This window comes from Chionomys nivalis, chromosome 3, assembly GCF_950005125.1.
Source record: "Chionomys nivalis chromosome 3, mChiNiv1.1, whole genome shotgun sequence".
Classification (NCBI taxonomy): Eukaryota; Metazoa; Chordata; class Mammalia; order Rodentia; family Cricetidae; genus Chionomys; species Chionomys nivalis.
In genome coordinates, this window is record NC_080088.1 from 97,648,556 (window position 1) to 97,675,113 (window position 26,558).

The 26,558-nt window shown below is 44.2% G+C and overlaps 1 protein-coding gene across 6 annotated transcripts in view; it reads left to right on the forward strand.

The window, feature by feature from the left end:
* Cux1 (cut like homeobox 1) overlaps positions 1-26,558 on the forward strand; it is a 331,836-nt gene that overhangs the window by 174,689 nt on the left and 130,589 nt on the right. For all 6 annotated transcript variants that reach the window (XM_057765876.1, XM_057765878.1, XM_057765877.1 and 3 more), the window contains exons 4-6: positions 4,205-4,283; positions 22,006-22,143; positions 24,792-24,915. In XM_057765876.1, coding sequence (XP_057621859.1) covers positions 4,205-4,283; positions 22,006-22,143; positions 24,792-24,915 — 341 coding nt within the window. The remainder of the gene's footprint in view (positions 1-4,204; positions 4,284-22,005; positions 22,144-24,791; positions 24,916-26,558) is intronic.

Genomic DNA, 26,558 nt, shown 5'->3' on the forward strand with positions numbered 1-26,558 from the left:
TGTGGACAGTCTGGTTTCCTATGCTAGTGGGAGTGGCCTAAATTTATAAGTAGATGTGAGGGATCAGTAGAAAATTCCGATGAGGCGCCTTCTAGGCTGAATGGAACTCCCAGGAACAGGGAGTGACTAGGTGTGGCTGGAAGGGGAGGCGTGGCAGGAGGTGAGCCCCAGACTGAACAGGAAGGTTTTTTTTTTTAAAAAAAGCAGGTGGCCAGGGCCTGTGTGGTCTCATGATCCAACCTAGTCTGGTCATCACAGTGATGCCTCTGTCTTTTCCTCTTATTCATGTTGGTATTATGGGGTGGGAAGAGTAGATAGATTTGCCACCTCAGGCCTATATGTACACAAAGGAGCCATAAGGTATAACCTGGGAACCTGATTCCACACCCTTTTTTTTTAGACCTCACCCAAAGGGCTGCCCTGCCTGTGTGCCACTGCCTGTGCACTTAGTGACAGGCAGATAAGAATGGGATGGGTGTAAGTTTCTTTCTGCCTTCCTCTTTGAATTTAGTCCAGACAAGAGGACCATTCCCTTCATAGACACCTGCAGGCTTGCTCTTGGAGGGAACAAAGTCAATATCACTTGTTACTTCTCTGTGTTAGGTTACTTGACTGTGTTAGAGCACTTGCTTGCTCAGCCCTGGTAGGTGAAGTTTGTCACCTGTAGCCCCTGGCAGTTCTGATCAGACAATCAGCCCCAAAGTTCTAGCACTTCCTCCCAACCCTGTTCTTCCCTGGAACTCTGCCAACCAGAGGAAGTCTGGACTGAATCTTGAAGAAGTGGACTTGGGCATAGTCTGCTCTGCCTGGATATGCCTGAGAAGGCTCAGATGGAAACCTGGAAACAAAGTGCTGCCGCTGGCAGCACTGGCTATGAGCAGTAAATAAGAACAGCCACCTAGGAAAGATGAGCTAGGGACTAACGCATATTTCAGGACAGCAACCATAGGGAGAAGGCAGAAGAAAGGGGATCATAAGGAGGCTCTCAGAATTCTCAAAATGTCATTATTCCAGACCATTAGAGAAGACTTACCAGGGAACTGGCAGTCTCAGCTAGAAACTTGGCCTCTCTTAAACCTCATGGGCTGAGGATGTGGCTTGACTGGTAGGCCAAGCATACATAAAATCATGGGTTTAACCCCCAGCACTGAATAAACTGGACAAGAAAACACATATCTGTGGAGGCAAAAGGATCAAGAGTTCAAAGTAATCCCCAGCTAAATAGTGAATTCAAGGGTAGCCTGAACTATGTGAGATCTTGTCCTGGAAGGAAAGAAAGAAGAAAAAAAATCTTAGTATCTACTTACTTAATGAATTACTTAAACCCACTGCTTAACCTTGTCGTCTTGTGACTGGGTTTGAACTTGCTGCCTTTGTGGAAAAGTCACAGAAAGGAGCACTTAGAACCACACAGACTAGGAATTAGATTCCTAGTGCTGTCAGAGTGGCTTAAACACAGAAATGATTGCCTTCTGGTCCTGAGACTAAAGGACAAGGTGAAAGTCTGAACAGGGTTGGTTCCTTTTGAGAACAAGGTACTGGCAAATGATAATCCTTGGTATGTAGAAGCAGAAGCCCAGCCCATCTTCCTCTGTCAGTGATAGTCTTCCTGCATATGTCTGCTAGAAAAAACATTCCGGTGTTGCACAAACACACGAACAAGGTGTAAGTAACCTGGCAAGGCAATTTCTTTTTATGAAACGTGTGGGTCATGACCAAAACTATGGGACAGGACGTTCGCTTAGTTTTTATACTAAAGCGGGTGGTGATTCTGTGTCATCTCATTGGTGATGGCATGTCTGTGTCCCCCTCCATTTTACTGTGAATGTGTGTGTGTGTCTCCCCAACCCTCAAGTCACCCCTTTCTATAATGTCCTGTTAGGTTAACGTTATCACCTCAGAACCTGTAGTAAGGCCATATGCATGGCTGTGAGGAACTAGGGGTCATTTTTTGTTTTGTTTTGTTTCTGTTTGTTGACTTTTTGGTGTCTTTGGGGAAGGAGTTGTTTTTCAAGACAGGGTTTCTCTGTTTAACAGCCCTGGCTGTCCTGGAACTCACTATATAGACCAGGCTGACCTGAGACTCACAGAGATCCACCTGCCTCTGCCTCCTAAAAGCTGGGATTAAAGGCAGGCACCACTACTGCCTGGCAGGGGTTAGGAGTCATAGGTGGTTCCAGACATACAATTCAGCACACCCCTCTTAGACATGTAAACAGCTTCCACAGGGATCTGGAAGGGAAGCCATTTTAGTTACCCATAGTAAGAGTACCTGGGAAATGCAGGTACCTCCCTGGCCTGTGCTGTGATGGTTTCTGGAGCCAGTGCGGGGATCAAGGCACAAAGGCAGCTAGATGCATAAGAAGTAGTCCATCCTAGAGGCAAGCCAAACATGGTTTTGGATACCTTTCTCAGCTCTTGGAGGTAGAAGCTGGGGAATCCAGAGTTCAAATTTATTTCTAGCTATATAGTAAGTTCAAGGCCAGCATGGACTACAGGAGAACCTGGAGAGATGGGGAAAAAGGTATTTGCCTTGTAGATTATTTTGGGACAACATCCACCCCACCCCATCAAATTACAATTTTTTTTAATGAAGGGAGAATAGAGTCTGAATTTTAAACAAGTGATTTCAGATGTTGACTTTGGAACACTTGTTAGAAGCTGCTATTGTTTGCTGTGTCACTTGCCTGCCCTGTGTTAGAACTCCTGAGACCAAGGAACCTGTGTCCCCCACTCTTCAATGATTCACCTTCCTTTCTCAGATTATTCTCAGCCCTTAACAGACTGTTGCCTGGCCCAGGTGAGAGGCCCTATAATTAAGACCCATCTTTTGCCTCTTTAATAACACAGGAGAGAGAGTGATCCTAGGTAAGGCCAGCAGGAAACTGTAATTCCAGGTCCTCTTCCTGAGCTGGTATGAATTTAGTGCATGTGAAGTCTTGCTGCCTCAGGAGCAAGAGCTGCCTGTTGGGTTGGCAGCTGTATGGTGGGAGGTAAATAGCATAACAAGACTGAAAGACCCCCGAAGGATGTCTTTCTTCTGGAGAGACCCCCTACCCAAGGATCAGTCGAGACCACTCGTGCGGATGCAAACAGCAAGAGGATTTTTTATTCTGTCATGACAGGGTCCTCCAGGTTCGGGATATGAAGGACCTTCACAGCTGTTACAGCCCATCTTTTAAAGCAAAAAGCCACAGAGACGGGGGGGGGGGGGGACCTGTAAGTTGTTTTCCAACTTATTGGATTGGCTTATTCAAAAAGGCTATTACCAATAATTAGCTGGAGAGTGATTGCCAGATCAGATGAGGTAAAGGGAAACTTCTGAAGGTCACTTTGTCCCTTCCCAGGGACTAAGTCAAAACATCAGTAACTGAGTCAACACCTAAGGGTTATCATGCCCCTATTCAGGGAGATGGAAAGTTTCCAACATCTCAGTACATGCATGCATAGCTGTTATGTCCTTGGTTCCCAGGGGAGGTGGGGAAGTACTGAGAGTCATCAGAAATGACTTTAGATTTTTCTTAAAGTTTTACATTTTCTTAGGGTTGAGGGGGCTTACAAATGCATTTAGAGTCTTTCAAGACAGTCTGAAACTCCCTGGAACCCCAGTCTACTTGGGGTTTCCTACTTCACCTTCTGTGATATGTAGACATGGGCTGAGGAAAATGAGCTCGGCTGGATCAGTTCCTAAGACAGCACAGACACAGAGCCTCCCCAGTGCCTACTGGAAAACATCAGCAGTGTCATTAACTTTTTTCTATGCCTCATACTAACTCAGCATGCTCCAATTCTCCCCACTGGTTATTTCTCAAAGCTTCCACATTGTCCTCTAGAATGAGGACAGAAAGATTTACATGGTCTTCCAATCCCAGCCTCTTCCTGGGTATCTTCCACTGTGGTATATATCAGGTAAATGTTATCCTCCTCCATGTATAGGGATGGCCTCTTAGATTCTGACCCCACTTGCCCATACAGTGTCATTGCCAATGAGTTCCATGTGTGTATATTTAGGCTTTCTCCCTAAGACCCTTACTGACTGCTTCCATGTCCATGACTTGCTATAGCCTTATCCATGGATCTTAACTTTTATTCCACAACTAGAACATAAGCAAATATGTGAGGTAGGAGGATTAGGAAGTTCTAGGCTACCTCAGGCTCTATAGTAAGACATTTTGAATTATCTCTTTGTCTCCTTTCCTTTCAGATTGATGCACTGAGTAAAAGAAGCAAAGAAGCAGAGGCGGCCTTCTTGACTGTGTACAAGAGATTAATTGATGTTCCAGGTAAGTCAGGCCATTGCTAGCCAGTGAGAAGAACATTGTATTTGCTTAGTTGTGACGGTTAATAACTGTTTTTAGTTTTCCTAAGGTGAATGGATCACTCAGGCAGCTTCCCTGGGAAACCAAGGGGTTTGAAGATTGTGAGGTCTTTAGAACCCAGACTTTGGGCAAGCAGGAAGATACAATGTGTGTATAATCCCAGGCTCACGTGCTGATTAAGCATGTGAAGCCCATGCCTGTGGCCATGCCGCAGGATGTTTGTGTCATATAAATGTACAGAATGATGTTAAGTGCTCTGCAGTGGTCTCCCAAGGGCAGCTGCCCCCTGCAGGACCTTTAGAGTGATGCTTACAGTGCACCTGATTGCTCCACTCCCCTCCAGGGTCACAGAGGACCAGTGACTTCTGGGAAAGTATCTTTTCACTGAAGGGTTAAAGCTGACAGCCCCCATTCATTGTGACTAAGTATTTGAGTTGCATCTTTTTTTAAAGGCATGCATTCAAGTTGAAGTGCTCCTTGTCAGGGATACCTCAAGGAGGTGCCATCCAAGTCCTTTAGGGCAGTGTGGTGGGTCCCTCATTCCTCAGCTTCCATGGGATTGAGAATCTGTCAGGACAGAAGGACATAATCACATGGATCCTAGCTCTGCCCTGGAGGAAAAGTCACCTAGCTATCTTCCTCTGCTGACAAGGAAACCAAAGAACTCCGCGCTCCCCCTCCCCCCAAACACACACACACTGCAGTTACATGTTTGCCCTGTTTGATAATTGTGCAGACATCACCCATATGAGGCATGCCTTGGCAAACAAAGCAGAGCTTCTCTTTTGTGCCTGTACGAGTGTTGCCTTCCTTCTAAGAAGGACCTGGTCCATAGCACTGTGCTCACTGACAGCCACCCAGTCAATGTCACCAGAGTTCACTCTTCTCTCTGGGAGCTGAACCAAACAAGGAATTCTCTGTATTGCTTTTCCCTTTGGATCTCAGTTTCCTCTTTTGTAAAATGGATAGGGTGTGGGAATGATGGAGTGGAGAATACTTTCCCATGTCCCATGTTTTTACTGCCTTAGTTTTTTGTCATGCTCTGAGCTCTAAATTCTGACCTTGGGATTTTCTGTAAGAGTTTGTATGTGAGAATGGGTTTTCTGAAGACTGTGCCCAAAACCCACAAGGAAGCTTCTGTATTATAAATGGATTATTTGGTGCTTAGGGTACACTGCATGCCCTAGTTTGCTTATCTGTTGCTGTAATAAAACAGCAACCAAATCAATTTGGGATAGGAAAGCATTTATTTAACTTATATGTTCTGATCACATACATCTTTGAGAGGAGTTAGAACAGGGATCTAGAAACAAGAACTAAAGCAGAGACCATGGAGAAAAACTGCTTACTGACTTACTCTCCATGGCTTGCTCAGCCTGCCTTCTTGTACAACCCAGTCTTCCTGCTCAGAGGTGACACTGCTTACAGTGGACTGGGCCCTCCCACATCCATCATTAATCAAGAATTGCCCACAGGAACAATTCTCCTTCCCATGGTTGCTCTAAGTTGCACTGTTCCTCAGGTGCCAGCAGTTTGATGAACACCTCTTACATTTTGTTTTGTTTTTTTTTTCTCTTATTTTACTTTTCATTGTTGGCAGTTGAATCCCCCAGGACTTTGTACATGTTAATCAGCTTGGTTCTCTTATATGTAAGGCGTCTGAGAATGTTTTCTCAAATCATGTGATGTCCACACTGACTCCCAGGATGCAGAATTTATAGGAAAAGTACAGTCATTTCCATACCATTCATTCTCCAAGTGTTCTCTTGGTTCCTCCTGCTCTCTGCTCCTGCCATCACTGCAGGATTCCACAGGGAAGGGTGTTCCAGATGGGAGCCGAGCCTGTCAAGCTGGGGAATTATTATTTTGTGTTCACAAAAGACCTACTTTCATTTTGACCTCAGCTGCTGTTTTCAAGCCAAAACTTATATTCTGTGCAAAGTCACGTTTGTACCAGTGTTTTTCCCTAGTGAAGTTTCCCAGATAAGTAAACACTTAACAGGTTGTTGGATTCTTTATCTGAAATTATTTTCTAGCTTCGTTTCCCATAGAACACAAATATATTGTTTTCTCATTAAAGTTATATTTTATATATAAAGATCTTATATTTTTATAGTTTTCATAATTATATTGGACTGAAGAATTTTATTTTTACGTTTATTTGCTTGTGTACATATGCACATACATGTGTGCCACAGAGCATGTGTCCATCAGAGAACAACTTGTCAAAGTCTGTTCTCCCCTTCTACCATGTGTGTCCTGATAATCAAACTCGGGCCCACAAGCACCTTTATTCTCTGAGTCATTTCAACGGCCCATGTTTGGGTTTTGAGGCAGGGTTGTACTGTATATTTAAGGGTGGCTTCAGTTTCACTACATAGTCCAGGTTAATCTCTGGCTTACCACAATCCTCCTGTCTCAGTCTGACAATTACTAGAGATAGAGGTGTGTGTTACAACACCAAGCTTGAACTATCAGTAGTTTTCAACCTGTGGGTCATGGCCCCTTTGTGGGTAGCATATCAGATCTCCTGTATATCAGATATTTACATTATGATTCATAACAGTAGTGGAATAGCAGTGAAAATAATGTTGTGTTTGGGAGTCACCACAACATGAGGAACTGTATTAAAGGATCACAGCATTAAGAAGTTGATAGAGTGTCTGTCTAGCATACATGAAGCCCTAGGTTCCATCTGTAGCTTCGTAAATCCAGACACTATGGTAAATACATGTAATCCCAGCACTCAGGGTGAAGGAAGATCAGGAATTCAAGCTCATTCTTGGCTACACACCAAGTTCAAGGCCAGCATGGTCTACTGGAGAGCCTGTCTCAAAAAAAAAAGAAAAGAGAATGTTTTCTGTCTCGAACTCAACCCAGACACTTAAATTCCAGGTAGATCACTACCCTCAGCATGCTGTGCACTGACAGGTCTGACAAGTTTCCTAGGAAGCTGGGCTGGGGTGCTCCACCTGGGGTCATGCAGTCTGGCGATTGCTTAGATGAGGTAATCCTGTGGCTGGGGCTTCCAGGAAAGGCCTGGTCAATAGCGCCTCATTTATTGACAGCCACCCAGCCAGGCAGGGGTCTAGGAGCCTTCATTGTCTGTGGGCTTCAGGCTGCAGTCCAGTAGAAGAACACAGAAGGACTTGTGGACATATTGAGTTGTACTTAAGAGAGACAGGAACTCATATTAACAAGAAGCTTAGGGAAACTGACAGGTATGTCAGCTACATGCCCTGTGGCTCAGTGCCAGGAGCTCAGGCAGGGCAGGATTGCCAGCCCCAGGAAGAGCTGGGTCGGGTCCTGAGGTGGCACCAGCCGCCATGCCGCCTAGAGCTGTATTTGTTGTTTCTTCTTGCTCCTTGTTTGTGGAGTCTACCAGAGGGAAAGTGCCGTATGACCAAGGTCTATTCTCTTGCTCTGTGCCCACAACAGGCATACAGAAAGTATGAGCCAGGCAGGTTATAGAACCTCCAGGGACCCTAAGCCATTTTTAGCAGCAGTCACCAAAGAGATAGCTTCATCTCTGTCTAGCTCTCATTCCCAGGTGAAAGCCTGCATGCCAGCTGTCTCCTGAACTGTCCATTGGGATGGCTAATGCCCCCTGTTCCCACCCAAGGGACACTGTCCTCTCCCTGGACCCTGGACCCTGCTTCTTTTGAGTGGCACTTTCTCTTACCCATATGCTCACCCAAGGACCATATAGTCACCCTGTCCTCCTAGCCTGTAGGATGTCTCTATCCCAATTCCTGACACTCTTCTTTACATTGCAGGTGCCCCAAGCACAGTTCAGTTCACCTCTTGCTAGACCTGCAGATTAATTTATATGAGGACCCAGCATCCTAAAATGTTCAACCTTATCCTGACACATTTTACTCTGACCTCACAGTCTAGTTCTGTGTAGTTTAAGTAGATAATTCACCATCTTCCTACCTCAGCCTCCCAAATGCTAAGATCACAAGCATGTATTGCCATACTCAGCTTCCTGTTGTCATCCCCCTCCCTTTTGAGATAGGGTCTGATGTAGCTCAGAGCTACCCTCAAACTTGATATGTAGCTGAGGATAACTTTAAACTTCTGATCCTCCTGCCTCCCCAACCTGAATACTGGAATTAAAGGTATGTACCACCCTTTGACTCCAGGGTCTCATGCATGCTAGACAAGCAGTCTGCCAACTGAACTACAGCCCAGTCATCTCACTGGCATTGTAACTATGGTTGCATGCTGCATAACAATGTTTTAGTCAACAAGGGAACACATATACAATAACAGTGGTATTATAAGACTGTCACCTAGTGATTTCCTTCCTGTTTTTGCTTCTGTAATATTTCTTCAGAAATGACAGAATCCAGTAAACATTTCTTGGAATTTATCCTCATAGACGCACGACTGTACTTACTAACTGGGTTCTTTGGAAGGGACATTCAAACACCATGGCCCTGTTCCTAATCATTTCCCCGGCATCTGCCCCAGTGCCTACCATGTAGTAGAAATTTGGTGAATATTTAGCCAGTGGATGTACAAGTGGATGTATCAAATCATTTCTTCAAAGTGCTTTCTGAAGTCAGATGGGTGGTGCTATAATCCCAGCACTAGGGTTGTAGAAGCAGGATGCTCAGAGTTTAAGGTTATCCTCACCTCTGTAAGAGTTTCACTATAGAGCAATATGAATGACATAAAACTGTGCGGGGTAAACTAAACACAGTATGTACTTAAGGTTTCCTTGGTCTGTAGCTTTCTTCAATCAAATTTATACCTTGTTCCTGTGGTTGACACCACCCTTGGGAATGAACTCCCCAGAGTATAAAGTATCAGACAGCATCTACTGCTCCAGAACAGATTGTCTTGTCACTGCCATGGAGAGGTTTAATAGCTCTCTGAATTTTCATTTAGCTTTTATGTCAGTCTATAAAGATTTTCACGGCTGCAAAGATATTGAGACAGCCCTTCCATTTGGGGTCCAGCACATGTGCTTGGCAAGTTTTCCATCCTGTGGCTTTAATGCCTAGCACATGCATTTGGTTGAACAGCTGTCCTGCCTGCATCCCAGCCAGGATCTCCTTATACCCTGCCTATTCACCTGCCCCGACCTCTAGCCACTTCATGGACTAGAAGTGAAGGAGAAAGACTCTGCCAACTTTGACTTCTTTCATCCCTCATGTTCACCTCCCTTCCCCCACAAAGCAAAGTGTGGTGGTGCACACCTATAATCCCAGCACTTGGAAGAGTCAAAAAATTCATAAATACACCAGACCCTGCATCTATTCATCAGTTAAGTGAGAGTAGTATTGCTCTTGCAGGACCCGAGTTCCTAGCGCCCACGTTAGGTGGCTCACAACTGTCTGTAACTTCAGCTCCAGGGATCAGATAACTTTTTGACTTCCACAGGCGCATGCACGCGTGTGCGCGCACACACACACAAATAAAAAATAACTCTAAAGAGACCTTATCTTAGTTAGGGTTTCTATTGCTGCAGCGAAACACCATGACCAAAAAGCACGTTGTGGAGGAACAGGTTTATTCAGTTTAAACTTCTGCATTGCTGTTATTATCAAAGGGGGTCAGAACAGGACCTCAGACAGGGCAGGAACTGATGCAGAGGCCATGGACGAGTGCTGCTTACTGGCTTATTTTACATGGTTTGCTCAGCCTGCTTTCTTATAGAACCCAGGACCAGGGATGACCCACCCACAATGGGCTGGGTCCTCTCCCATCAACCACTAATTAAGAAAATGCCCTACAGCTGGATCTTATGGAGACATTTTTCCCAATTGAGGTTCCTTCCTCTCTGATGATGCTAGCTTGTGTCAAATTGACATAAGACCAGCCAGCACAGATCCTGTCTCCAAAAAAACAAAAACAATCAACTATCAAAAATCCCAGCATGTTAAAGATACTGACTAGACCTTTATTGCAAAATAACCTTGAGTTATTATTGGTCATTATTCCAGCAGTTAAAATAATAATGGCCTAATATTTCCTTAGTGACAGATTTTTTTTTTTTAATTTTTCTTTTAAGATCTACCTGCCTCTGCCTTCCCAGTGCTAGGATTAAAAGCATGAACCATTGGGTCCAGCTCAGGTATGATTTGCTTGAGTTGGGTTTTCACTCTGTCACCCTCCTGGAACCTATAATTCTCCAGTCTCAGCCTCTCTAGTGCTGGGATTATAGGTGTGTGCTGCCAACACACTTAAGAAGTCAAAGCCTTAGACTTCCATAAAAGGCGTTTTACTCAGTCACTTCTGTGGCTCCAGTTTAATTTTTTAGTAATTCATTAGTTATTTTTATAATTTTTATTATGTGGGTGTGCTTGCATGTTTGTGCCATATCACATATAAGAATTAGAACCTTTAGAAGGTGATTTTCTCATTCCATTATGTGAGTCCTGGGGATCAAACTTGTATCATCAGGCTTATCAGCAAATACATTTACCTGCTGAACTGTTATCCTTGTCTCCATTTATTTATTTATTTATTTATTTATTTATTTATTTTGAAACAGGGTTTAATGTGGCCCAGGATAGCCTAACACTTGGTGTGCAGCCAGCACTGGCCTTATATATCTGATACTCCAGCCTCAGCTAGTGCTAAGATTCTGAGCATGCCTCACCATGCTTGGATACTTTTTTTTTTTTAATTCCACGCACTTCTCATTGAGATTTATATCCATTCTCTAACAATTCACCTCATGAGTACAAGTGTCATGACCATTTGCCGACTTTGTGACCTGATAGGTTCCCCCAGTGAGGCTTCCCTCTGCTTCAGTTTTCCTATTCTTGAGGCTGTCATCTCTCTGTATTTGGGTCCATGACTGTGGACAAGAGCAGAGTTTTGGATGGTTTCTTGATGCCAACAACTTTCCAGTGGAAAAAGCACAGTCTAAGACATGCTGTTCAAGACACTTCAATTTTGCCAGCACCTCCTGGCAGTCTATTACATCAAGAAGCCTGAATGGAGAACATCAAAAGACTCAATTCTTTTCTTTCACCCCACTCCCCCAACACTGCACACACACTTTGGTCAGTAGAAAAAATATTTCACAATTACAATTTGAGTAAAGCAGCTTGTACTCTAACTGACGATACAAGAAATAAATGTCTCTGCTTTTAAAGGGTGACACTCTCTCATAGCTAGAATATTACGGAATGGCCTCCTTTTGAAGGCTCTGCATAGAAGGAATTTTCCTGTTGGCATGCATAATCTGCCAGTCATTAACCTTGAGTGGGTGACTTTCTTCAGATTTTCATTCTGTGATAATGTATTTGTTTGCATGGTTAGGAGGGGACAACATACTTAAATCAGCAGAACAATTACTTGCAGTCTAACTTTCTCAGTTGTTGTGCTGTCTAGTTTATGTCAGCTTGACATGAGCTAGAATCATCAAGGGAGGGAGTCTCAGCCGAGAAAATGCCTCCTTAAAGTTGAGCTATAGGCAAGCCTGTAAAGCATTTTCTTAAGATAGGGGAGGGTCTAGCCCATTATGTGTGGAGCTACCCCCTGGACTGGTAGTCCTGGGTTCTCTAAGAATGCAGGCTGAGGAATCACGGAGAACAAGCCAATAAGCAGCAAACTTCCATGACCTCTGCAATAAGTCCTGCCTCCAAGTTCCTGCTCTCTTTGAGTTCTTCATTGATTAACAGTGATGTGGGCATATAAACCAAATAAACCCTTTCCTCCCAAGTTGCTTTGATCATAGTGTTTCATCACAGCGAAAGTGACCCTGACTAAGAGTTGCCCTTACCAGTGCATCACAGATAAGAGCACAGTTAGCTGCCTACTTGTAAAGTACTCATAAAACTAAAACATGATTGGCTGTCTGCTCTGGAAAGTTCTTGATGCAGTAGTTTGGGGGAGGTGTGTGTGTGTTGAGATAAAATCTGAAAGAATAAGGCTGTCCTCATACTCACTACGTGGCCCAGGCTGTCCTGAAACTCTGAATCCTGCCCAATCCTTCCAAGCACTGGGTTTACAGACTTGTGTCACCACACCTGGTTATCAGTTTTGTGATAGTGGTGTGTGCCTTTAATCCCAGCACTTAGAAGGCAAAGATACATTACCAGCACTATAAAATATTCATCACCTCCTGAATCAGGGCTCCAGTCCACATTATAAGAACTGCCTCGGTTTCTTTGATTGTCCGAGGAAACGGGACTGTAGTTTTGGTGTGGTGGTTGCTTTTCTTATTGCTGTGACAAAAGCAGCCTAAGGGAGAAAGGGTTTGTTTTGGCTCACGGTTGTAGGAGGTACATCTTTTTTTAAAAAATATTTATTTATTTATTATGTATACAGTATTCTTCCTATGTGTATGCCTGAAGACCAGAAGAGGCCACCAGACCTCACTACAGATGGTTGTGAGCCACCATGTGGTTGCTGGGAATTGAACTCAGGACCTTTGGAAGAGCAGGCAATGCTCTTAACCGCTGAGCCATCTCTCCAGCCCCTGTAGGAGGTACATCAAGAGGAGAAATGCAGCAGGAGCACGAGGCGCTGGTCATTCCATCCGCAGTCAGGAAGCCAAGAGTTGAATGCTGGTTCTCAGCTCATTTTTCCTTTCCTTCAGTCCAGGACCCCAACCAGAAAATAAGTCTTCACTCCTCAATTAAATCTTTCTACAAACACCTTCATAGTCAAATCCAGAGATGTATTTTCATGGTGATTCTAAATCCAGTTAAATTATTGACAGTGAAAATTAACCATCACAATATGACATGGGTTTTCTGAAGTGATAAGTGAGATCTTCCTAGAAAGAGCTCATTTGTGGGTTATTCTATTCCCAGAACTTTATATAAAGTTGGAACAAATGGTACACAACCTTTTATTGTTGTTGTTGTTGTTTGAGACAAGGTCTCAGTAGCCCCGGGTTGACCTCAAACTCATTAGCTATTGATGACCTTGAACTCCTGCTCCTTAACCTCTACCTCCTAAGTGCTGGGATTGCAGGTGTGCACCATCATGCCCCATTCATGTGGTGCAAGGCTGGGGATTGAATCCAGAGCACCACGCATATTAGGCAAATACACTATAAGCAGAGCTATAGCCTCAGCTTGAGGTCTGCTTTTTAATGTCTCTCCACGGGGTGAAATGGCCAGCTAGTCCTTTGTGCTGTTACTTTCTGGTGAGGACATGTCACAGACAAAATTAGAAACTTTCTTTCCATTTTTCCTTCTTCTCTGTTGGCCATAATAACTCCTAAGGAGAGCTGACAGGGTCTGATGTGTTAAATAGAAGTGCCTCTTGGTTTTCCAACCACTATGTCATTGGTGTGCTAGCCTTCAAGGCTGGAAAAATATGGTTGCCTCTAGTCCGATTCCAGAGGGATAGTCTAGCTCAGGTATTCCAGGTCTCCTGATGTTGGCAAACTAGGGCCAGTGCCCCTGACTCTTGTAGTGTGACTGTAGTGGCCTGAGACCTACAAGATCTCCCTCACAGGTGTCCTGTCTGTCTTCCTGGGACATTTTGATTAATATTACTAAGAAACAACCTGAGGCACCACACCAAGACAAAAAGGGAACAGGGACATCTGAAGAGCAGTGTAGCTTGGGTTACAGGCAGGCACTCAGCTACCTGTGGCTCCTTGGCCTGGAGCTGGTCCTAAAGCTGCTTCAAGATACAAGAAGCACAAGAGGCAATTATCCTTCATACTGGAGGAATTGGAAACCAGACAGGAGACAACTTTTTTTCCCATCCTCCATGACCAGGACACCAGTCAAACTTGGCATATCTTTTATCTCAGTGCCTTGTTACATGCTGTTGCAGTGATCAATCAACTACAAACTCTTAGTTTTTATTTTTAGTCTTACAGAGTCCATGCTGACCTCTGCGTCACTGTATACCAAGGATAGCCCCTTGCTCTGGCTTTCTACCTTCTGAGTTCTGGGATTGCAGGTGCATGCCACCATATCCTGTTTATATGTGGTTGAGTGAATTGTAGAGCCCAGGACTTCATGCATGCTAGTCAAGGGGTCTCCCAATGGAGCCATATCCGCAACACCCAGCTATAAACACTTTCAAGAAGTGAAAGTTACAAGGTGGATGCCTATGTCCGTGCCAGAAGCTTTGGCATGCTATCCTCATTCTTGGTCCTGCCTACCCCAAACGCTTGGCTGTACTGGTGCTTTGAGAACTGAACTGATCCAGGGAATCCTTGGTGTGCTTGCACACAGGGATGTCTGGCCTGGTCCCATCCATTTCTTCCCATCCCTCCACCCCCCAGCCCGGCCATGACTGGGGTGGTCCTGGCATGCTGGGTATCTAGACAGCTTTTTGTCGGTTGCTCATCAGCATGCTAATTGTCATATAACTAATTATGCCTTGAATTTCAGTTGATTTTCTTAATGAGACAGCTGGGTTAATTATGTAATCGTATGATTACATTAGTCCAGAGTGTCCTGGCAAAAAGTAGAGTCTGCCTCTATGTGATGTCATCGCTGGGACGTTGCTCACAAGGAACACATTCATCCTGATACTGGTGGCAGGGGACAGCCCTATGCTGCCTGCAGAACTGTCTGTGCAAACATAGGCCCAGGGTTTAAGATGGGCTTCTAAGCCCTCACAGTATGAGGTAGATCTGTTTGCCACAAGCCCAACTACCTCCAAATCTTCCCTGGCATAAACAGTCCTAGCCAGATCTGAAACAGACTTGTCATCTTGGCAGCTTCAGTGAAGCCCATCAGTGTGCCCTCAGTAATTCTGGAATCTCTTTGTTTGACACTACTTCACTTTATTGGAGCATGCCAGCTTCTTGGGTAGTAATCAGAGACTCCCAAATAAAATGTTTATATTAAAGTCCTGGAGGGCCAGGGCGAGTAGCTTGACCAGAGTGGATAAATGACCCCAACATTGTCTTGCATTATGGCACCATTGCCACAGAAACAGATGTTCCTGCGGTCCACGCTGTTAAGACACCACTCCACTTGATTACACTGGTGTCCTGGTTCTTCCTCTGCCTTCTCAGCACAAACTAAATGACTTCTGAAACTCAGCATTGGTCTTCTTGCAGATGTCGTCCAGGGTTCTCGTCTTTCCTCATACCTAATAAGCACACCCCCAGAAGCTCACCCTCACCTGAGCCCCTCCTATCACCCCTGCCACTACCTCCCTCATCCACAGTCCAGTGATCCCTTACTCCCTGGGCTCACCCTGCCTACTGCATCTTGCTGGCTACTCTTGGCCCCGTAGCCACACCCATCTGAACAGAGCACTGGCCAGAGATCTTAATGTATCTTCAAGCTGACCTCAGAGACTCACTTTATAGCTGAGGATGGCCTTGAATTTCTGATCTTCCTGCCTCTACCTCCTGAGTACAGGTGTGTGGCTCCAGGCCTGGTTTGTGTGGGATCAAACCTAGAACTTCATGTATGCTAGGCAGGTACTCTACCAACTGAGAGCTATCTTGTTTTTTAAGGCAGGGTCTCTCTCTCACTGGGATTTGGGACTCTCCAAGTAGGCTAAGGTGACTGACGAGCAAGCCCCCAGGGGTGCTTCTGTCTCCGTTGGCAACCAGACCTGGCATTGTCACGGGCTGGGAATCAGAACTCAGGTCCTCGTGCTTGTATGGCAGGCACTGAGCTGTCTTCCCAATTTGGCGTTTTTGAAACAATTTGTCATCATATTGACTAGTCTGGCCTCAAACTTACATAGATCTATGTAATTCCAGACTGCTAGAATTACAGGCATGAGCCACCACACCTGGCTTTGTAAGGAATGATCCGCTCCATCTAAAATACCAAAATTATTCGCATGATGTTAATCATAGTATATTTATTATCTTTTTTTTTTTTTTAATGACAAAGTTACTATATATCCCTTGTTGGCCTAGAACTCCTTATATAGACTAGGCTAGCCTCAAATTCATTCACAGAGCTCCACCTGCCTCTGACTCTCAGTGTTGGTACTAAAGGCGTATTCTGCCATTTTAAGATCTGTAGGATGGGCCAATCGTGGTGATGCATGCCTCAAATCCCAGCAGTCCAGGAAGCACAGGCAGGCAGGTCTCTGAGCAGTTGAGACCAGCCTGGTCTACATACTGATTTCCATGCCAACCAGGTCTATAGTGAGACTCTGGAGAGAGAGAGAGAGAGAGAGAGAGAGAGAGAGAGAGAGAGAGAGAGAGAGAGAGAGAGAGAGAGAGAGAGAGAGAGAGAATTGTCATATCCATTCTTTCATTCATTTTCTGATCTTGGGATTTGTAAATTCTAAGTTTTTTTCTAGATCAATCTGGCTAGAAGCTAATCAATTTCAATGATTTTTTTTCTTTAAGAACCTGCTTTTGTTTGCATTGATTTTTTTTTCTTTTTGCCTTTTCAGTTTTATTGCTCTCCAATCTCCTTTGCTCACTTCTGCTTACTTTGTGTTTGATTTGCTCCTTTTTTATGTTCTTAAGTGGAGGTCCAGGTCATGTTTTTACTCCATTGTGGCCAGAGTATATACTTTGGATGATATTTGTTCTTTTGAATTTATCAAGGCTTGTTTGCAGCTCTGCTTGTTATTGATGGATGTTCCTCGTACATATGAAAGGAACACTTGTGCAGCTGTGTGGGGCTACCAGAGTGCTTGGTAGGTAGTCTGTGTTCTTCAGGCTTTTGCATCCATACTGACTGTTTGCTGGGTTTCTCAGCGGAAGAGCATCTGCATAGAGTCCCAGCCATAAAGAGCTGTGGGCATGTCTCAGCTGTAGAGCCCTAGCCTTGCATTCTCAAGGCTCTGCATTCCTTCCCCAGCACCATGGGAAGAAATTATACCTGTTATTAATAAATGTGAATGGAGATTTGAAATTTGTGCCCATGATTGTGGATTTTTTTTTCCCCGTCCTGTCAGTTTTTGGTTACTGTATTTTGGGATGTATACCTCTAATCCTTTTGGCAAGCCTTTGAGAGCTAGATGTTAATCTTGTTTATCATGTGTCCCTTCAACACCCAGAACCACCCTGGTATCTTTATCATTAACATTATCGGTTACTTTGGTGGTGGTAGATGGTTCTAGTCATGCCTAGCACTGATCTCCTCATTCCTCTTGTGTCTCTATTAAGGCAACTACTCAAGTGTCTCTGTCTCCTCTTACTAAACAAAGCTCCTCTTTTCCATTTATATGAAGCCCATCTTCCACTCATCTGTGAGCTTGACTGGGTTTTTTGTTGTTGTTGTTGTTGTTGTTGTTTTCTTGATATTTGATGTACCTGGGCCACCTCTCCAGAGAGGCTGGTTCTTGCTGACTTGGCTCAGTGTCCCTTGCGGTGCCCATCCCTGGCCTTTCCCAGATCATGTAGCCACTTAGGAAACCCTTGTTAAATTAGTACATGAAGAGACAATATAATTGAGGTGGCTGCTGGCTCAGGAAATAGCATTCTTAATTAGCATTTTGCATACCTGTTGGCCTGACCAGCTTCCCTTCCCATCCCTGTCCCTGGGGGAGATGCCAGCGCCTGACACATCACAGCTTGCCCTCTCCCAGCTTCTGCAGGGATGACTAGAATTAATGAGATAATGTTACCGCGCTTAGCAAAATGTGCTGAATAAATCCAGGTGATAGGGTTGTTTGTTATATAATTATGCTGTTTAAGTCCTGCGTTGCATAACGAACTGCACACTACATCTGAGCATGCTTCAGGAATTAACTTATCAGATAATCATAAAATGTATTTTGAGTTTGTCATGGTGGGTGGGTGGGGAGAGTGGCAAAGCATGTTGGGATGGAGGCTGGGCAGGTGGCTTACAGAACTTTGCATGTTATTCTTCTGTCTATGGGTGTGTTCTTTCTCCTCCCTCAGACAATTCTGTAATTGAACTGCTGAAATCAGAGGCTTCTGACGTACAGCCTGAGACCTAACAATGCTTGTATGGAGTTTAAATGGCATTGGAAATCTTTAACGAGACAGAAAGCTATGATTTCCCCAGCTTAACATGCAGGTTGGGGTTTGGCTTGCTGAAGTTCATTGTTTCAGTTTCCAGCTCAAACATGCTAGGGCTATTATACCATCATGTGGTAATTAGCCATTCCTTTAATACACATAATAAAAATTAAGCCTAAGAGGTACTTTACCAATGGCTTTTACGTATCCCAAAACAATATTTCAATGCTGTGGGCCTTTAGTCATTCTGTGTACCATCGTAAAGTTGGGAGTCTAATGAATCACACTATTTGAACATTGAGTTCCTTTTCCATTCTGTAGCCAGTTTTGCTACTTTTACTTTAATATTGTTAAATTAAATATAGATGCCATGATGAATAATTACAAGAGTGCCAGAACTTCCATTTACAGCGGGGAATGTTGAGAATTTGTCTAAAGTCTTTGTTGGTTACGATTTGCTTCATAACATGTGTGTTCTCTACATATGTTACTGGATTCCTGCTGCATAGCAAGATGAGAGCTATTTTTTCATCAGAGACAGACACACTGGATCCTGGCCTTTAAATAGGAATGGCCCAGAGGAGCCCAAGGAGATAGCTCAGTCAGTACAGTAAAGTGCTTGACAAACATGAGAATCCAAGTTCCATCCCCAGTGCCCATGAAAAAGCTCCTGTGAGTTTGTACTCCCCAAAGCTGGGGAGGTGGAAACTGGTGGGTTTCTGGGACTTGCTGGCCAGCCAACCTAGCCTACAAAGGAAGGAAGGAAAGAGGGAGGGAGGGAGGGAGGGAGGGAGGGAGGGAGGGAGGGAGGGAGGGAGGGAGGGAGGGAAGGAAGGAAGGAAGGAAGGAAGGAAGGAAGGAAGGAAGGAAGGAAGGAAGGAAGGAAGGAAGGAAGGAAGGAAGGAAAATAAAGATCAAATTGACCCAGGTCAAATGAAAGACGCTGTCTCAACAAAAGAGAAAGATTAAGGAAGATACCCATCATTAACACCTTGTCCACATGTCCACATACACACATGTCTAAAATGTGACCTTAGTTCTTGAAAAGTCAAATTGGTACTATCAGTTGTGCTAGAAAAGGCAACATCGGTGAACATCCATCGAGTTTTCTCCAAGTACAACACCTTCCCCTCTCCGTCCTTGACATGGATCAAGTTCAAATTGTCCTTCTATATAAAGGAGGCTATGGGCATATCACTCATTTCTCTCAAGGCATTTTCCCAGCCTGAAGTCATAGAGGCCAAAGAGGAATCCAGGTTTCCTGGGAAGATACTGCAATAAAAAAAAAAAAGAGAGAAAAACAAAACAAAAAAAAAAACCTGGGATGCCCTGGGAATTCCATTTTTCTTGTTATTGCCACTCCTGCTTAGAAGAACTATGTTCCTAAAATAGCTCTGGCAATCTAACATAACATAAATATTTTAATGCTGATTGAAATAATAATGAAAAATCATGAATGAGAAAGGGAGACAGGCAGGGACTGTATATATAGGCCACATAAGTGCCCAGTAGGCCTCAGATTCAGATGATGTACAGTGTTGGTATTAAGCCCCAGTGCAGGGCTCCCTTGGGGCTGCAGACTCTAGCTCCACACATCCTAATGACACGTGGAGTAAACTCTGTGGACAAAAGACATCTCAGAGAATCCCAGGCTCTGGTGAGACAGCATCCACAGAGCCATGGTGGGCCAGCCCCTGCTTCCAGGAACCAAGGGTGGTCTGAAAAATTAATGACTCTGGCATTGGAAAATTAAGTGAGCTCTTGAATATATACCCTCACTGATCTGCCATGTGTGGTGTTTAGCATTCCTTGAGAGGAGACTAAATCTCCATAACCATCCCCAGGCGAGGCTGGCGCCCCTGCCAGAAATAGATTCAGTAATCTTTCTAAGCCTTGTGACTTGGGTATTCTTCTACTCTCAGAATTCCAAAGGGTGTGTTCCCCTGGTGGGTTGTAATTGCCTCCTAGACAGAAGGAAAATGAAGATCAAATTGACCCAAAGCATTTAATGTCTGTCTGTCTTCTGCTGAGAATTCGTGGGAAAGCCAGAGGCCAAAACCCAGTCCTATAAATTGCATGTCTGATTTTTCCAACTGTAGACTATAATCTAATACTGAGTAAATCTCATGGCAGATATCATTCTTTTGAGGGGAGGGGGGCCAGTTTGTGTAAGTGTGAGTGAATGAACATCCATGTGGAAGCCAGAGGTCAACTTCAGGTATTGTTCCTCAGGAGCCGGTGTCTCCCGCTGACCTGGTGTTCAGAAGTTCTGCAAGCCTCGCTGGCAGTGAGCTAGAGAGGTCCATCTGTCTCCACCCCACTATTAGGATCACTAATGCCACACTTGACTTTTTATGTGGGTGCTGGGGACTCAGGCTCAGGTCCTTATGCTTGTACACCAAGCTCTTTACAGACTGAGCCATCTCCCCAGCCCCAGTGTGTTCTTTTGTTCACAAGGTATTACAGGACAGGCCCAGATGCTCTTCTGCTCTCTGTATTCTAAGGGGAATTGGTGGCTTCCTAGCTGACTGGCTGCGTGCCTGTCACAGGGGTAATGCTGGGTCACCTCCAGTTGTGCTTTTATAGGGGTCTCCAGTCTTAGAACCATCAGCTGACACCTCTGACTGTTCTTAACACCCATCATCAGTAAAGGAGGATGACAATTTTTTTTTTTTTTTTCGAGACAGGGTTTCTCCGTAGCTTTTTGGTTCCTGTCCTGGAACTAGCTCTTGTAGATCAGGCTGGCCTCGAACTCACAGAGATCCGCCTGCCTCTGCCTCCCAAGTGCTGGGATTAAAGGTGTGCGCCACCACCGCCCAGCCGACAATTTAAAATAATAATAATGATAATAATAATAATAATAAAAAGACCATGTCATGCTGTAGAAGTAGTTCAAGGGATAGAGCACACACGAATTTCAACATGCACAAAGCACTGGATTAGATATCCAGCAGCACATGATATAACCATGTTTTTACATGCCTCTAATGCTAGAATTTGAGAAATGAAATCTGGGATCTGAAGTTCAAGGCCAGCATGGTATATATAAACCTCTGTCTCAAAAAGTAAAATAAAATAAAGGGTCATGTCCTTATAGAGACCCAAGAGTTTCCATGTATAGAATAGTGATCACCTGGAGTCAACCAGCTTAGGTCAGCTTTCTCTGGGCCTACCAGCCAATCAGGTGAACTCGGGCCAGCCTTTCCTCTGTACTGAATTTTAGTGCTACTTCTATACTATGTCATTGTGAGACTCTTGCAAGAGAATGTCCTGTCTGTACAAGTGTTATATGGCCTTTAGTTCCAAGTCCATGAACTTCCTAGACACATTTAAACAGAGACACCGTTCCATGAAGTAGTATCATCCAGAGAAGGCTCTGCAGTAAGATAGACTTCCCTGGAGCCCCTTCCTCCCACTTAGTACACCCACGGCTCTCTTTTCACTGACCAATGGATGAAAATTTTTAGAGAACCGCACAAGAGTTGGCAAATACCAATGAGTCCTGTCGTCACCACATTTTTGCATATTAAGGATCTTGTATTGAGTTCCTTCTTTATCAAACTACCTCGGAGAAGGGAGAATTGAGAATTGAGGCCCCAAGAGAGTCTCCAGGAGGTGACTTTTGGATACTGGCCTAGAATTGCCAGTAAGGGACTGGTTTGGCTCAGAAGCACAACACCTACTTAGCTGCCCCCCAGTAAAGAACTAAGGGTATGTCAGCATAAGAGGACTTGCCTAGAATCCACCAGTGAGGGCCTGAGAACATGGCTTGGTGGTAGTGTTTCCTGGATGAGGGTCTGGGTACAGTATGCTGATCTGTGTTCTCCCATTGTGTAGATCCTGTACCAGCTCTGGACCTCGGGCAACAGCTGGAAATAAAAGTGCAGCGTCTACACGACATTGAAACAGAGAACCAGAAACTTAGAGAAACACTAGAAGAATACAACAAGGAGTTTGCCGAAGTGAAACATCAAGGTCAGTGGCAAATCCTGCTTGGCTTTGCTTTCTTCCCCTTTCCCCCTTAATTGCCTTCTTCATACTGTTGGGACTGGCTGTAATTGTTACCCTCCTTATGAAGCCAGGGTGGGGCAAGCAGCCGAATCTCTTAAACAAAGATAATGACACTGCCTAACTATGCCACAGCTAAACTTTTCCTCCCACAATAACTACATTGGATTTTTTTTATTGCTCTTGGTCTGGGCCGGATCAGGATTCTCTGAAAATTTCTCCTGTATCATCTTGTGATAGGATCTGTCTTTTCAAAGACTGATGTGTCGCCTCTGGGCGACACCTGTCAGACAGCCAACTCCTGATCAAAGGGTTATACACAGTAAGTCATTTAGTAATTGCTACTGATCCATTAAGACTCCAGACAAGATGCATCCTTGCAAGTTGTGTGCTTACACACCATTCTTCTCGTGTCAACCTCATCCATTCATTATGGATCTCCTGGAAAAGAAAGGGAGGAAAACAGGCTCTTGACAGGACTACCTTACATCACAAGGCAGGGGAGGCAAATGCTTTTTCTTGACAGGGAACGAACAAACATAAAGAAATTTGTTCTATAACCTAAAAGCCAAGTGTGTTCAAAATCCTAGAACCATGTCCTAGCCTGGTGTAAGCTGCAAATCCAGCTACTTTGGAGGCCAAGGTAAGAGGATCCAAAGTTCAGAGTCTGCCTAAGCTATAGGTTGAGTTTAAAGCTGCTCTGAGCAATTTAGTAAAAGCAAAAAGAGAGCTGAGGGTATATAGCTAATAGTTGAAAATCTTCCAGTGAGGGATTGGGGGTATGGTTCAGTGTTTAACTAGCCTTGCATCATCAAGGCCCTAAGTTCAATTCTCCATTGATTAAAAAATAAAAACAAACAATACAAAATGCCCCAGAAACTCCTGGCTTCCTTGTGTTGAAGAAAAAAAAGCTATTCAACAGCAGTCACAAGATTTATAAAGCAACTCCTAAGTTTCTTTTGTGTCTATGTGTCTTCATGGTTTGGTTTTAGAGATACCGATGAAGACCTCGGTGGAAGGGATGGGCATCGACCTGCCTGGCTCCTCTGCATACCTGCTATTTAGTGAGCTTTAGAAAACTAATCAAAAGCTCAATGACTAGAATTGTGAAAAGCATTCTTTTTCCCTTAGAGAATGTTGGAGACAGACTTGGGATGGGGCACTGTCTGTGGGACGATCCATAAAGAGGCTGGAATGACATAGGAAGAGCTCCAAGGACAGACAGGCCTGGAGAGTGAGGACAGCTGGCCCCTGGCTTCTCTTAGGGACCCTTGATCACACACTGCCTGGAACTTGAATTCATGGTGGGATGCAGAAAATGTGGGGATCAGATCCCAGTTGAGTCTGGTTCTACTGAGAATATGATAGCCTTTGGGACCACAAGGGACAGCACAGCATTGTCCTGCGTGGAAGGGAGTTGTTAGGCGTGCAAAGCTGGGATTCTTCAAGACTTTTCTCTCCCCCAGCAACCTTCTGCAGCAGTTGCCAGTAAAATTTGTTTCTTTTGAAATGTCCAATGCTTAGGTGACAGATAATTATGTGCACACCTGCTTTGTTACACATACCTAGAGAAAATCTAGTTCTTTTTACTTTTAGCTCCAGTGGATGCCTTTTTTGCTACCTTCGAGACAGTGATTTTACCTAGCCCAGCTTAACCTCAAAGTTACCATGTATCTCAGGCTGGCCTCAAACTCAGTGTATAGCCCAGTCTGATATCAGATTCACTGTAAACAGCCTTGGCTAAACCTCAAATTCATTCTGTAGCTCAGACTGCCTTCAAACTCACCATGTAGCCCATGCTGGCTTCCAAACTCACCTTGCATTTAAGTCTATCCTCAAACTTACTATGAAGTTCAGAGTAGTCTTCAACTAGTAATACCTCAGCCTCCCCCAAAATGCTAACATCATTCCATTCCTAATTTGTTTTCAGAGAGTGTTCATGGGAACACACGAAATATATACTGCCTGACAGATGGCACTGTGGAGAGCTAAGGCTACAAGCCCTATCTGGTTTTCCATTTATTACCTCAAATACCTGTACCAGATGCTGAGAGTGCAAATAAACTCAAGTAGACACCAACACCCAAATTCTATGGTGGTTTCTCCCTTCCCCAGAACAGTAAATGGCATTCAGCCACGGTGCCTGGCATTTTCCATTTCATGAGAAACAATAGCAAAGCTGCCTTGGTGCCTGATGAGGGCTATGTCTGACTCTACTTCCAAATGTTTGCACCCTTTCCTCTGTAGTAAAGTCTTTAAACCTACACCAAAACTTTATTAGTCTGCCCTCTGTAGAGAGGGCCAACTTAAGGATGCATCAGTAAGACAATATATGTTTTACCATCGATTTCCCCCTTTTCTAAGTGTGCTGGAGGGACCACCACAGTCCTTCCTGGCAAAACCCATTGATCCTCTCCAACTTGAATACTACAAGTTCAATTTCACATTGAGGGAGTAAAAGGTCCCCAAAGGGACTCATAACCATTGATTTTGTGTCAACGTGGACAAGCTCAAGTTTAAAATACAGTGATCCCGGCAGGTTACAAAAGCCTGGTTCACCCAGCTATGAGGAACCACTTCCCTTACCGTTGGTTTTTCGGTCTTTCATTCTGCAGAGGTTACGATAAAAGCACTTAAGGAGAAAATCCGAGAATACGAGCAGACTCTGAAGAGCCAGGCCGAGACCATTGCTCTGGAGAAGGAACAGAAGTTGCAAAATGATTTTGCAGAGAAGGAGAGGTGAGTGCAGCCTCACAGCTCCCATCACCACTACAGCACCAATAAACACTTCACCTTTAACCCTGATGTCACATGACAGTTTGAAAAATGCACATGTGAAATCAGCCCAGGTGGTTGATTGAAGTCTCAAAGCTCCTAAGCAAAGTTTTGTTTGAAGGGCTTAGATGTCACTCAGTGGTAGAGCACCTGCCTGTAGTCCCCACTGTGAGTGAGGCCTTGGGTTCCATCCTCAACACTGCTGGAAAGTTTTGTTGAAGAAATGACAGCGATCCTTGCTTCTTCATTGTAAAATCCCTTGAGTGCAATGTGTCACTTTTCTCCTGGTGGCCATGACGACAGGCAGCAGGAACACAAGTGTTTCTCAGACCTGCAGAGTGAGAACAAGGCTTGTATAAGTTGAACACAAGTTGACAAATGACAGCTGTACTTGAACCAAGGCAACAGAAGACAGGTTCCGCCAACATGTGCCCTCTGCAAAAAGCCTGAACTCCATCTACCTTCATTGAATTTGATATTTTATGTGTCACGTAAAAAATATCTTTTGTTTTGCTTTGCTTTGCTTCTTTCTTTTGTACCAGTACCTCATAAAGCAAGGAATTGAGATCTCTAATCCAAAAATTTTGAAATATTCTTGACATGTAAATACTGAAAAAGTATGCCCAGGACTGAGATCACTCAGAATCCATGCCTAGCATGTGCAGGATTGTGGTTTCCATCCCAGCACCAGAAGGAACAAAAAGTTCAGGCTTTTTAGAGCACTCTAGACTTGACACTTTCACCCAGTGCCATCTATATAAATATTCCAGAATTTTAAAATCTCTAAATAAAAGTCTGTCACAGTTGTGGTCCACGCGTTTTGGATGCGGGACCCTCGGCCCAGATCAGTAAAATGTACCAATGCTGCACCTGACTAATGACAGTTATAGCTTTCTAATGGCCTATTTTATTCCAGACTTTCTCCATAAATAAGTAGTTTTCCACTAATGGAACAATTTAATGAAAATCAGATTTTTTTTGTAAAAGCTATGGGGACTCTTGAGCTTGTTAGTTCCAACTGTGTTAGTCAGATTTTAAAAAACTTTAGTTAAATTAAGATGTTAAATAGTTTCAAGTAAGTCGCTAGGTTTACTCATAGGGGTGTGAGGTGTGAGTGATTGTGGAGGCCAAAGGTCAGTGTCAGGTGTGGTGTCTTCCTCCTTTACGCTCCACTTTTTTCTTTGAGACAGGTCTCTCACTGAATCTGGAGACCAATTGGTCAGGTCCTCAAACTTGTGTGGCAAATAATTGACCCGTTTAGCCATATCCCCAGCCCCAGCATGGTGTTTTATTCTACTTTTGAGCATTGATTTCATGGTTAATTCACCAGAGTTCTATGGGGTGACTTTAGAAAGATCACAGGAGCCAGGTACAGTGGCACACACATGATTCCAATATTCATGAGTCTCAGGTATGAGAATCATGTGTTCCTTTTTGTTTTGAGACAAAGTCCTACTATGTAACCTTGGCTAGCCTGGAACTCAATAGGTAGACCAGAATGGCCTCAGACTCCCAGAAGTCTGCCTGCCTGCGAGTGCTAGAATTAAAGACATGAAAGACACACACACCTGGCAGAACATGGGGCTACATAGCAAGACCTTGTCTAC